A 14572-nucleotide genomic window follows, 5' to 3' on the forward strand; every position below is an offset into this window, starting at 1 on the left:
TTTAGATTTATTTTAGTCGCCTCCACGTCCTCCTGGAGGTTATTTTCCAAAACAATTATAAAAAATACATTAGGTTAAAAAACACGGACAATATCAGTCACCAGAAAAAAGTATGTGGTTTTCGATAAATCTATCATGGGTAAAATGGAGTTTGAAATTACAATGGGCATAGTGACGTGTTCGGTAGGATTTTGGTTTATTTGGGCGCCATCTTACTGCCTACATGTAGGCTAGTAAGTAGTAGTAGGATGCTAGGCTACTTGGCTGCCAGTCTGTAGTTCGTAAGTTTGCTTGTCAGTGACGCTGGTGTGTATATTGTCACTGCAGTACAACACCATCTTCCATCTCTCCACTATCTTTGACTTGTCACAACTCTTCTACTCTATGGCTCTGTTCGGGTGTTCTGATCTGATAGACGCCTCCCCTCACGTCAAAACAGTTCTCAATGTTTACATCTTACTTGACGAGAAGACATGTGGACATATCCTTATGGAACCAACCAGGGAGAGGGGAAAAACACCACGAGAGTGACGAGTGACCAGTCAAACATGTGTTCTCTCCGCAGTAAATAAATAATCTGTCCGTACGCGATCTGACCATTATTATTTTGATTACACTGCCATGCTCGTTTGAGGACAGGTAGAGATGTCTTTGGGAATGTTGCTTGAAGGTTATGATATTTTGTCAGCTGACACCCATGACCCATATCAAAGAAACCATACAGCGTGTATTTAATTATTTGATACCTCCGTCCAACAGTCAACGCACTGCAAGGCTACAATGGAAGCATAAATCTCACAGCCCGCGTTGGAATGGACAAGTTAGGGTATAAACTAACGGGGCAGACCCAATACTGTTGTGGATCAAGGTTATGTTATTTTGTCATCTGACACCCAAACCATACAGTGTTTATTTAATTATTTTATATTTTATATCTATAATCTCCACAGTGAGGCTGGAAAATGTAGCCTCGCAGCCTACTACTATAGCCTACTAGCCTACTGGTAGGCAGGAAAATGGAGAAATGGCAACCAGAATAACCCGTTCTGAGTGAAACTCCTCCCTATGCACTGGCCCCTGGAAGAGGGCGGGTCGGCTAAAATGAATATCAAATAATTTGTTTTTGACTGACACACCCAACACAATTTGGTGAAGTCTCTCAAAATTATTTCTGTATTGATAATCTGATTTTGGGAATGCATGGAATCACGAAAATGATGGAAGGATTACATTTGCTGTTCCTTCCTACAGGTTTGTGTAACAGCAGCCCATGGAACAGGACACTTCAGAGACGTTTGGTTAGTCAAATGGTTGCTTGTTTGTTGTTCTTGCCTAAATGTAAGTCGCTCTGGATTAAGAGCGTCTGCTAAATGCCTAAATTGTAAATTGTAAATTGTAAATTGTAAATTGTAATTGTCTCATTGCATGGAGGAAGTAGTTTATGTCTTGAATTGCTCACTTCACTCACATGGTCTCATGTCCTCATCTTTGCAGAAATCTCAGTGTTGTGTCTGGTGACAAATCAGTTTGTATCATACTGTATGTTTGCGTCTTGTCTTTGTAATGTAATTTGAGCATTTTGAAGTTTCCCTCACACTGATTATTCAAGCTGACAGGGTGTGGTAGTGTGGTTTATTCAAGCTGACAGGGTACTGTGGTAGTGTGGTTTATTCAAGCTGACAGGCTACTGTGGTAGTGTGATTATTCAAGCTGACAGGGTACTGTGGTAGTGTCTAGTGTGGTTGTGATTAATCAAGCTGACAGGGTACTGTGGTAGTGTGGTTGTGATTATTCAAGCTGACGGGGTACTGTGGTAGTGTGGTTGTGATTATTCAAGCTGACAGGGTACTGTGGTAGTGTGGTTGTGATTATTCAAGCTGACGGGGTACTGTGGTAGTGTGGTTGTGATTATTCAAGCTGACAGGGTACTGTGGTAGTGTGGTTGGACAGGGTAGTGTGGTAGTGTGGGTGCTGACAGGGTAGTGTGGTTTCTGACAGGGTAGTGTGGTTGCTGACAGTAGTGTGGTAGTGTGGTTGCTGACAGGGTAGTGTGGTAGTGTGGTTGCTGACAGGGTAGTGTGGTAGTGTGGTTGCTGACAGTAGTGTGGTAGTGTGGTTGCTGACAGTAGTGTGGTAGTGTGGTTGCTGACAGGGTAGTGTGGTAGTGTGGTTGCTGACAGGGTACTGTGGTAGTGTGGTTGCAATCCTGGTAAAGCACAATAACATGAAATACCTTGCTCCGCTGATTATAAATTGATAATCCAAAATTGTCTCCTCATTGATTTGCACTCGGATTCTGCCAATATGACCTCAAACCTCATTTGTTTAATACTTCATATTTGATTTAGCTATTTGTATTAGGAAGAAGTTCATAGCACATTGCATCGTGGGTTTAAAATGACATGATTGGCGCGCCAATGAAATATGACTTGATGGAGAGTCTTAATTATTAGAGAGCTAATCTTCCTATAGCAGCATTAATTGCATAATGCTGGTTTAGTTGAACAAGAAATTACTGCGTTAAATGATGGAACCACATTGTAGTTCAATATTGATTGTTAATGTTAATGCACCATAATGGATGGAAAAGCTGCAATATGTCGGTTCCTCAACATGAAAACTCTGTATATTAATATGCTCTGACTCTGTTTATATTACAAACAGATGGCAAATTAAAAAAAAATCAAACTGATTTTCCATGCAATGCCATGCAATGAAGATAATTCACAAATTCTTTTAGAATGTGGCATGGAATTTGAAGTATTTGGAACCGGGATCAAAGAATATTTTGTATCTTGTAACTTTCCCTGCTTCCTCGCTGTATTCCTTCTTGCTAAAGCTATATAAGACAACAATTTACAGCTCGTGAATCTCATTCTATTCACATGCTTATGATATCAACTCAAAACAGCATTTTAATTATTTTCTTAGTGGGCCTAAACAAATTAAATACAGACACGTTTTTTTGTGTGTACTATTATGCCGAATTTGTAATGGGTACAGGCACACAAGCAACGAAATGTTGGAGCAGCAGGTCTGCAACAACAGCAGTAACATACACACAAGATTGATCAAACTAATGTTTACAGAAACTATTCAGATATGAGGTTAAATCCTGTATTCCCTCACATCACCTAACCCTATACTATACTTCATTGTACTTCAATAGTGAATGATCGTCTATTTTAACGGAATATTTGTCTTCGTGCCCAGAGGTGTAGGGATGCTAAGGTCCATGTATTTAATTCTGAGGTGGAGCAGCTGAGAAGGGGAGGCCAGTTGAGAGCTTGTAGGTCTACTGTAGGACTAGGCCTATTTGCAGATCAGAGTTTGTTAAGCAGGCTCTCTCTCCCCTTCATATCAGAGCTATTATAGGTCCTGGTGGTCACGATCTAGATGCGTCGTCCTAATTGCTGTGCATCTTTTTTTGGTAGCGCAGTCAGTCAGTAGTATAAACAACTTTCTCTAAACAGTGCTGGCCTTTCTAGTTACAGTATGGCCCTAGTAATGCATTTTTCCACTGAAACATCACCTGCATTGGTTTCCATTGGAGTTTCAGCTGCTGACAGAGAACTTTTAAATTATACTTTTATTGGAGAACGAGGACACTCGCTGGTCATTTCTCTAGGTCCTCCCACAAGTACATAATAGTCAGCTTAATACTACACCCAAAATTACTACATTTTGTATCAATTTACTTACCCCATGTGTCCTGGAATATAGCTCATGAAAGAAAGTGTCAAGTTCATGGATTTAATTGAAGATCTGCACGATTGGTCTGTGAGAGGACTTCATGGGATCTTTTCTTTTTTCCCCCAAAATTATATCGATAAATGGATGTTTGGCATGTACTGAGCATAATGGTGCCTGGGACTGTATTATACGGCATGATTAGTTTACTTTGATCATTTGTTATGTACATTTTGAATTGGTAAAACATGCAATTCAGTTGATTAACTGCATTGTATCACAAATGGCATAATGTTTTGGAATCTCTGTGAAGGCAAGGGAGTAAGAAGAAGTCTTTGTTGTCTCCATTGTCATTCATCCAGATCTTTTTTTTATCTAAGCCGTCTGTTGCCCCTGAGTCAAACTCTTGTTCCCCGTGTTGGTTCCATATTAAGGGGAGAATAGCTCTTTTGTGTTGGTTCATAATGTATCCATTGATAATAATGACTGGACTAGTGCACACAAGACCTTTATGCTCATAAATGTCAGATGCAAGCACACCTGTGAAAAATCATGGGTACATTCTGTTGATTGCATTAAGTGGGCTTTTAACCTTTTTAAAAAGAAAGGCCTTTTGTGTGATGCAACTGTGTAAGACTTTAAATGTCTTTCATTTACTCTGTCAAATGTATGAGAGCTTTGTTTGTTTCTCTCAAATCAATTAGCAGCTATGTTGCTTGTTTTAATCTTCTATGGTTATTGGCTGTAAAAACAGACACAACTAGAAAATGTGCCCCTTGGGGCACAGGTCTCCACCAGGTCTCCACAGGTCCATCAGGTTGTGGTCTCCTGGTGGCGCTATAATAGGCCAATGTGAAAAGGATGCCATTTCTTCTTACGCCTTGGATGGCAATTGGATGATTTGAGGCATTTTGTTCCAGAAATGTGTTTTGCAAAAATCCACCTGTTGGTAGCGCTAGAACAGGCCGATGTGAAAAGGGTGGGATATGTTCCTCAGCCTAGTAGGAAAGTCTGTGAAAGATTTCACGTAAATTGCACGCTGCGTTCATGATTTGAGGCGTTTTGTGCCAAAAATGTGTTTTGCAAAAATCCCCCTGTTGTTGGCACTATAACAGGCCAATGTGAAAAGGGTGGGATATATTCCTCAGCCTAGTAGGAAAGTCTGTGAAAGTTTCACATAAATTGCACGCTGCGTTCATGATTTGAGGCTTTTTGTTCAAAACGGGCCAATCCTCCAAAGATTTTTGGACAGAATCTGGAGGAGTAATATAAAAAAAAGAAATTCATCGTTGGCATCCAGGGAGTGTGTGTGCAAAATTTGGCATCGACCGGGTTAACGGTGCCGGAGATTAGCTGGTAACAGACGGACGCACACACACACACACACACACACACACACACACACACACACACACACAGGGACGGGGTGCAAAACATACTCTCTCCCCATGCCTTCGGCCTGGTGGAGACAAAAAATCTATAGGGTTTCATGCTCCTCTAATGTGGTAGAATGTGTTCTAACATTATTGTCTCCACCAGCCGAAGGCATGGGGAGAGTATGTTTTGCACTCCGTCCGTCCGTCCGTGTGTCCGTCCGTCCGTCCGTGACCAGCTAATCTCAGCCACCGTTAACCCGGTCGATGCCAAATTTTGCACACACACTCCCTGGATGCCAACCATGAACCTCTGCCCCAAACTTTCCAGAACGGCCTGTTATAGCGCCACCAGGAGGCCGCTTTGTGCAAAACAAGTTTTTTCACAGTACACCTACAGATTTTGTCCAAACATCACGCAAATTGGTACACAGTCTCTCTAGAGCCATTCAACGAAACGGGTCATTCAGATTTCTCAGACTCCATCCTGATTGGTTAAGATTGGCTTCCAAAGTTCACAGGAGTGCTCAGTTTCAAACAAAATGCTGCAAATCATGAACACATTGCGTGATTTCCGTGAAATTGTGCACGCACATTTCCACTAGGCCGAGGACGAAATGCCACATGAACAATTTCAACTCAGCCTCAAGGTGGCGCTATAACTGGCCGAAAAGTGTTTTTACCTCTAACTGCACGGATCTGTCCATAACCTGGTGGAGACCTGTGCCCAGAAGGGCACTTTCTCTAGTTACTATTAGTACTACTACAAAATGCTCAATGTGTGCTTGTGTTTTCTTTCTGTTGTGTCAGTTTGCAGGTTGCATGGTAAGCTGGACTTGATGCATGGCAGTTGCATGACCCCAGTGACTGCGAGTCTGGTTCTGGGACAAAGAGTGCACGGCTACAACCACAACCATGGCTCAAACCATGCACGTGAATGGCAACGGCCCAGGTAAACCTGCTTCTGTATTTACTTGGTGTTCACCGATGCCACTGTTCACTTGTTCTACGTACACTAACATGTTATATAAACTGCCTGAATATTATGCATCCGATTAGTTGTTTTGCATTATGTGTATTATTGTACTGTTCTGTTTTTATTTATTTATATTTTTATATTTCTCGCAATTGAAGACCAACTCATTGGCAACTTGTTGACGGGTTTCGAAGGTCCTAAATCTGTGCATGTCGTCCTGGCTAAATAAAACCTAGCCACGTTGGGATACAATAGGGTCTAATGTGGCTTAGCTATCCAGTTTCATCTATGTTGGTATGTATATTTAGCCTGTTGAGGCCTACACAACCTTGATTTTGCATGTGGATGCTATGTGGAAATTATCAAAGATGATTTTCTAAGTCTTTATCTGACTTGCGGTATTTTAACAAATCCAGTGTTAAGCCAATTTATTCAAGCCCAAGATGGATCACTGCATCTACATTCTAAAGCTTTTGTAATGCTCAGTTCTATTGCTTACAGTAGAGTAATAATCTATATATTACAATAATCTTTGTCTGTCTGTGCCTATCATTTCATCTGATCGAGCTTCACATTTATTACGGTAAATGCATTGTTAAAAGCACAAAAGTACTATATTAGCGAGTAGCTGTTCTATAGAACCTTATTGCTCCAAACGGGAGCAAGAACTGTGGAACAAGTTTGACACTAGACTCTATGCTGTGGTGTCACGGGCAAATGGAAGTTGCACACCACTGTTGGAATGTCAGACATGGCATGTGCTGCCAAAAAAAATGCTAGCAAGTCTGATAACGGTGTCAGAAATGCATTATACCATGTCAAAACAACATTATGTAATTGCCTGTCTTCAAACTTAAGGAGTCGTTTAGGACTTAATTTGACCCCTCCCATTTCAAAAGTGCACCAAGGCTGTTTGTTTCTGTGCTTGCGTGCACAGAAGAGATTTCCACACTTAAGTGCGAAATCAAACCTGTCAGACTAGGTCCAGCACAGAGCACACACCTGCAGACGGCTCACATTCTTGGCCTGGCAAACAAACACAAGCGGAAAGTGAATCCTTTTTACTTACAAATCCCCAGAGGTATGCACAGCATGCGTGGCAGATCATTTCTGGACACTTAAGCACCATGTTTTGTGTGAGCCTGCCACCGCTATAAGAAACCTCTTCTTGTATACCGACAACAACCGGGCTGGCATCTCTGCGTTCTCAAGAAGAAAAATACACACAAAGATGTGTATCAGATGTGTATCACATAAACATACCCAAAAACAACCACAGAGAAGCTCTGCGTTTCCATTTTGAGTTTGATGTTTTTGATTTAGCTGCAGCGTTTACATTTTGAGTTTGGTGTTTTTGATTGAGCATTGAGTTGTAGGATATCAATTGTTATCTGTGAAGAGGCACTTATGCTGTGCAACGGTACACATCTATTTGATAGACTGATGTTGGAAAAGAAAACACAGAGGCTGGGGCTCTGCCATTACATGGCAGCAATGGACCAAGACAGAGAGCAGCCTAGCTCTAGAGTAAAGTGAAAAGTGGAGCTTGTAGAGCTTCTCCAAATCCTCTCAAGCAGTGTTGTTTCAACAGAGAGACAAGCCAACTACAACTTAAAACGCCCCACGGCATTGTGGTCCGTGAGCCGGTTTCTTATTGTGTCTGTGTAAGACCTGTGTGTTTGTGAGTGTATGCCAGAGGGGCGGGGTGGCACCACGTGTCTTTATTGTAAATGGCATAATTGTGCCTCATTCACTAAGCCTGACTGGAATGGATTTTCAACATTTTTACACCAAGATTTACACCAAGAGATTTGTCATGTGTTGGCAAAATGGATCTCTGGTTTCAAGTGTGGGTTTGCCTCTAATTACATTCAATAGTATAATGTCACTTTTTCATTGAAACTTTGCCTTTATCTTGGTTTAGACATTTGTATATTACAATCTTTTCAGAACCTAAACTGGGATTAAAGCACAATTAGACCTCTGTAGAAGTTTGAGTTGTGTAGTTAAGTTATTACCATGATGTAACTCCTAATATTGTTGAGATATCTTCAATAGTTGCTCCATTGATTGAAAATTGATTATTGAAAATATTATCCCCATTGACTTACATTTCATAGTGAAACTTCATGTCTCTAAGGCACTCTTTTAGTGTTTGTTTGTTTGTGTGCTCAAACAGTGACTTTGAGACCTGTATCACTGTAAAATCTTACAATAAATGTGACAAATCTCTATACGTACATCTGAAATCCACGTTACAGATGTAACGTGACACACACACGTTCCTCGCCACCACATGGTGTGCAGTGCCCGGACTTGAGTCGGTCGGATACACGGTTGTCCAGAACCACCAGAAAAGGCTCTCGTACCGTAATGAGCCTAAGTCCCCACACCTGACCAATTTCCAGATTCTGTCTGAGCCAATTGATTGCCATGGCAACCCCAGGCTACACCTGCTGAATTCCGCACACCTGACATTTGATTACTTAGGTGCTATTTACACGAGGATGGTGTTCATAGAAAACGGCAAAATAAAGTACTGTTTGCTGTGGTTGTTTAGACGAGAACCGTGTTCTCATGAGGTGAAAACGCAACAAAGTGAAACCACCTTCCAGAGTGGAAATCTTTGAGAACGCCGTTTTATCCCTTCTCCGTGTAAACAGGCAAAACGGTGAATCCGCAAAACTTATGACATCATGGCTCACGTTGGCTCACAGCGCATATGTTTATTACATTGATGCAGAGCCATATAATTATGATATAATGGAGTTCCTGAACAAGCCTCCCTCCTCGCCTACAAAGTGCTGCTCATCAGCGATGGTGAATGTAAAACCATGATGTAAATAAAAAGCCTTGTGATAGGCGGCAGCAGCAGCGTTTATGTAGCCTAATGTATTATAAAATATATACCATCCCGTGGCGCTTTTGCCTGTCAGTGTCAGCCCAGAGCAGTGTTGCGCCGCTTGTGCGGCACTGTTTTTTGGCAAATCTAAGCTAGCAAATTTAAGACCATCTCTTCAAAATAAGAGTTTTTGAAGAGAGAGATTTGCCAAAAAGACGGAGCCATGTTGCGCAGGCTTGCGTGAAGGGGTTCTTCTTCTTGTACGTGGGTGACCTGTCTATTTGGCAGCCCGTTATCGCCACCTAGCGACATTATAGCATAATAGCACATTATAGCATAACGTGTGCGTTCTCGTGTAAAGGGTAAGAAAAAATGAGAACGCAACGGGACTTTGCCATTTTCTATGAACACCATCCTCGTGTAAATAGCACCTTAGTCCACTATTCACAAAGTCACTTTGTGACACACGTTTTCCACATTATACATTTGTCACTGCACAATGACCTTCCACAACAAGGACCCCCCTCATATGCGCATGCATATATTGATCTCCATATGGGCATAAAGGGGATTCAGAGATCTCTGTATGGGCACAAAAGGTACACAAACAGACAGACAGACAGTTTAAACGGGTGCCTTGACCACCCTCAGTTGCAAATTCTGTCCCCTCAGTTTAAGTTTTATGTACATATTGTTTTACTATATAAAAATGATGTGTGCCCCATTCATTTAATCCTGGAGCCGAGCCTGCACATCAAAACACGTGATTGGCACTGTGGGCTTTTGAAAACAAAGCATGTGATTGGCAGGGAATGCCATTACTGTACAAATACATTAACTACACTGTTGATCTTTATCATAGTATATTGAAACAACAAGAATGTCTGTTTCGGCCTTTCTCTGTGTTCTACAATTCACATGATGCATTATGTGAGAAAACATTACATCAATCTGATGTTTTCTGAAGTCAAGATTTCTATTTTGACATATACACGGCAAACGATGTCACAGCCACCAAGGCTAAAAACAAGCAGTTAGGAGATATAGTTTTCACATTCATGGATTGTATACAGTGATTGTGAAATCATTTCAGCATAACTTTGGTGGCATTGGAGACAGTTTTATGACTGCTAGTGGAACAACAACAATAATACAATGAGATAATGTTGACAGTTTGTGATGGCACTTTACATAAGTTTTGTCTCTGTAGTTTGCTTTGATAATTCTGCTGAAGTTAAGAAGATGAGTTGCCAGTATAGAAATATTCCATTCTGTATTTCTACTTTTACAGTCACAAAAATACGATATTAGATTGATATTCATTTGATCAGATACGCCCCCTCCTAAATATACCCATTGAACGTCAAATTAAATTGTATCTATGTTAGACTCCTTGAAAACATGTCCCTGGTTCTGGTGAATGATATTGTCCTGATAACTGTTCCACCATGCAGAAAAACTACAATATCACTTTTTGAGTGGTGCCTACCTATGTGCCTATGTGGCCATGAGCACCAGTATATGACTGAGTACCAGTAGGGGCGCTGTTGTGCCAGAAACGGAGAGAGAGAGAGATAGTATTAGTCAATTAGTGTATTACTGTTGCCTGCTAATGAGAGAGAGATAGGGGGGTGGGGAGTTGCACCACTCAGTTCACACAGGTGTGACTTTTCAATAGTGTTCAGCCTGTTTAATTGTTTTACTTTATGCACTAAGGGATTGAGATGGACAAACCCTTTCATACTTCATCTCCTGCCTCACTGCTTGCTAAGGAAGCCCGGACATTTCCTCGAGTCTGCGTCATTGTGTAGAATGTTGTTGAATTTGGCAAGAACGTCTGGCACTGTCTCGCGAGCTGCTTGAAAAATGAAATGTTTTGGGTCTAGCACTCTCACTCTAACCTATTTGTCCTTGATTTCCCACCCTATCCGCCATTGAAAGAAATGGTACAAAATGTGTAGTGTAGTACTGTGTTGTTTGGTGTTTGCATCCTGGGTTTATGTAAGAATGCATGTCTTGTAGTAAGAGGGGTTGATCAAACGTTGTTGTGACTAATTAGGCGTATGGGGCTCACAGGCAGGGTCAGGAAATGCAGTGCGCTCGTGTGTGTGCGTGCGTGCGTGTGTGTGTGTGTGTGTGTGTGTGTGTGTGTGGAACCTCTGTTATTCTGTGTTGGGGCGTGTGTCTGGCTAGTAGCTACCATACACTAGTCCTGTCCTCTAAACACTTGGCTTCACACAGCAGTATTTTGCCAACATTCAGCGTCACGCACCCAAGTGTGAGTATGATACATGAATATTACACCATTTTCTGGTAACTTAAATATTGTTTTAACACTAGCTACTGTAGGGCTTCATGCGAGACCTGTCTTCTGATTTTCTTGGAACTCGAAGGAAAGTTCTCTTGTGTTCTAGACAGGGAATAATGGTAATCTTCTCAACTGCTATTTTGGGTGGTTTTCTTTGGAAAAAGTATACATTTTGTTAGACAGACACGGTTGCATTATATGTGTTTGGGTGATGTTGACATTTCTAACTGCCCATTTACTGCACAAGTATGCACTCTGTACTGCATGTACTCGTACAGGATGTGTACAGTATCTACATTGTAGGTGAAGTCTTAAGTAATGTACAGTATGTACAAAATAAACAGTGATGTGTCTAGGCGTCATCAGGGAAACCTACAGTATACGATGTATGGCAGCAGTAGTTCTCATCCTGTTAAGAATGTGTGCTCATAAAGCTCTATCGCTGGTATAATGTGCCAGTGAGCGTAGGCTAGCAAAACGGATGTGGAATTTCACGGATTAGTGATTTAACCACTTGAAACCTAGCAGCCCTGTTCTACGAGGGAATGTTTGCCGTAGAAATAGCAGATCTACAAGCTTAAGTTACGATGCATCACAACGCGTTGTGAGGTTGTAAATAAGGTTGGTTATTTTCGTCGAGTACAGCGCAGACCCTGGTAAACAATTAGTTTACTAAGTATAGATGGTTTAAGTGGTTAAAACCAGGAAATAGTTGTGCCTTGGAGGTGCTGTTGACGAATTCACATGCAACTAGGAAACTATGCAGCCTTTTTAGTGCAGTACTTTGTTCCGTATCCAAGCACACAATGGATTTTAAAGGGCTTTTGTTATCACTAAATGTAAACTTTTACAAACATCCCTGCAAACATAGGCATAGAGCCATTTTCCTCTGTCCTGAATATAACTTAATTGGTCAACACAAACATTCCAACATGAACAGGAATGCCGGCATTCTAAGAGCCCAACCGATTCGTGGGTCTGATTGAGATTTCCGAGAATCCTAGACCACATTACTAATGTGTTGAGTCTGTTGACCAATATTTTGTTAAAGTGCAAATTCTTCTAATAAATTTGGAGAACTTGGAACAAACAAATATAAACATAAACACAAATGCACTTGGTTTACTTCTTGTCGTCCTGTGTCCAGGGCTGGCAGTGCACATTTTCATTGTTGGGCCTCAGGACAGTGGTAATGACGTTCCTGTCTGTGAAAGACTTGTGATTGGCCTTCGTAAAATCAAAATAAAATCAAAAGGAAAAAATCTTTCTTTCCTTGGCTACTACAGTTGAGTTGATGTTCAGTAATCAGTAATATTTATATTTCTGTATCCCTGCTGAGGATGCATGACACTACAAAGATGTTTGGAATGCCATCTTTAAAATCTGTTTTGAGTTGTTTACATGCTTAATGTTTCATTGGGTAATTAAAACTGCTCACAGTTGGCCATTTTATCACCACTTCAGGACCAATAAAAGTTTGCTTTCAGAATGTGACTGTTTTCCAGCTCCATATATCAGATGTTCGATGGAAAGGAGAATTCTAATACAGTATATTAAAATGTGTCCCAACTGACCATATATACTGTATATTATGATCAGTTGATATTCCTTTCACTGATTGTATTAACGATTAGAAATTGTCTACTGTTAAGGTAGTCTCTCGAGACAGACTGGTGCGGTTTTGCTAATGGGTTCCCAGAATGGTCAAAAGGAACGAGGTGAACGGAGTGCTGCCTCATAACACTTGTATTGTGTGTAATCCCTGTCACATTGACAATGTAACAGCTGTTGATGATCATAATCACATTGACAATGTAACAGCTGTGATCATAATGGCTCCTGAGCCCTCGTTAGTGTGACTATCGGTACCCTGTCACTGGAACGTGCACCCCCCCCTTCCCCCGCAAACACATCAGTTGTCCCTCAGTGATGAGGTCACAGCTCAGCTGTTCAGGGTCTCCGTGCCCCAGTACCAAAGAGCACCCTGTCACTTCTATGACATGGCTGGTGTGCTCGCTGTCCCTCGTGCCAAGGGAGTCCTCGGCTCCAGACAGTACAAGAGTCTGTCTGTGTCAGCAGGGTACAGGGAATATTTACACCAGAAAACACAGGATGTGCCCTTTCAGGTCAGTACATGTCACAGTAGAGCACGGCATTGACAGTGGACGCTTTGTGTTGGAACGCGTAGCACAAAATCTGCACTGTTGAAGATACTTTATTTTAGAATGGATTGATGTTGAAGTTTTCTTTCAAGCGATGTTGGCTAAAATTTGCTGGTACATTTAATTCTAGAAGATGTATTCATTAATATTCAATTCACTTGGAAGAACTACAACATGAACCCACTGTTTCTCGTTCAATAGGTAACTCTTTGTTTTAAAGGTTTGACCTCTGATGCTATAAGTAGCCAAGCAAGCTACATATCCCAAGAACATAGGCTTTATTGTCATGGCTGCAGCTACCTGACACTGAATAACAGGACCCCTGTTTGGGCAGGGAAGAGCCTGGCTGAAAGCTGCACGCGATTGGAGGAAGCCATCGGCCAATAGCGCGTCTGACTTGTGCTTGGCTAAGTTTACACCAATAGTGGAATTTTTTCCCCTTATGGAGTGAGGATTGAGAAAGAGTGAACAGAGAGAAGAGAGAGAACAACTCTGTAGTCTGTTCCTTTTTATATCCTGTCCTGCCAGCGCGTTCACAGTGAGAGAGAGAGAGAGAGGGAGAGAGAGAGGAGAGTGTGCTAGGGACTGGAGCCTGCTATTTGACTGAGGTAAGTGAAGTTTGAACAACAAGGCAGTGAGGTTTTCGCAGCAGGCTTAGCATTGTAATTCCCTCCTCTGTTTTCACTGAACGGAAAGGATTGACGGAAGAGGCTGTCGGAGCAGTGTGCCCTGGGAAGTGAGACCAGCGGGGCTGTTTATTTCAAGCCCCTGTTTACTTTAGTCCGTAAGAGTTCCTGGCATACCAAGAACAAGGCGCTGTATTTGGCCAACACAGTGTGAATGTATAGTCTGCTAATGGCCTGGATAGTTGGGGAAAGCAGGCCTCTCTCATCTGATTGAGGGGGCATTTTTCAACCAGACGTGTGGAATTTGGACTTCGATATAAGCAGCTTTGATTGACATCCAAGAACATGGTTTACTCAATAATTAAATCTAGATTGTTATGTTGTTGTTGTTTTTTTCATCCTTTTGTGGAAAGACTGCAAAGACATGCAAAAGTGTTTATGTGAGTGTTTGAGGGTAGAACAGTCAGTTTAGTTTTTTAGAAAAGGGATCATTTGAATCGTTAAAAGGGATGCATTTTGGACTTAAAATATTGACTTGGTGTGTTGACCTTTTATCTCTCTGTGCTTTCTGACTCTGCTATATCCATGTTCTGTA

At 41.5% G+C, this 14572-nt stretch overlaps 1 protein-coding gene across 4 annotated transcripts in view; it reads left to right on the top strand.

The window, feature by feature from the left end:
* Positions 1-14572, top strand: part of kank1a (KN motif and ankyrin repeat domains 1a) — a 65299-nt gene that overhangs the window by 31980 nt on the left and 18747 nt on the right. For 3 of the 4 annotated variants that reach the window (XR_014570424.1, XR_014570425.1, XM_083784911.1), the window contains exon 2: positions 5874-6015. Coding sequence is in view for 1 of the 4 variants with exons in the window: in XM_083784911.1 (XP_083641037.1) it covers positions 5979-6015 (37 nt within the window). In the remaining 3 variants the exon portion in view is untranslated. Of the gene's footprint in view, positions 1-1251; positions 1299-5873; positions 6016-14572 lie in introns of all 4 variants that reach the window. The other variant, XR_014570426.1, reaches the window with a different exon arrangement.

Source organism: Protomyctophum parallelum (genome assembly GCF_964188405.1).
Source record: "Protomyctophum parallelum genome assembly, chromosome: 15".
Lineage (NCBI taxonomy): Eukaryota > Metazoa > Chordata > Actinopteri > Myctophiformes > Myctophidae > Protomyctophum > Protomyctophum parallelum.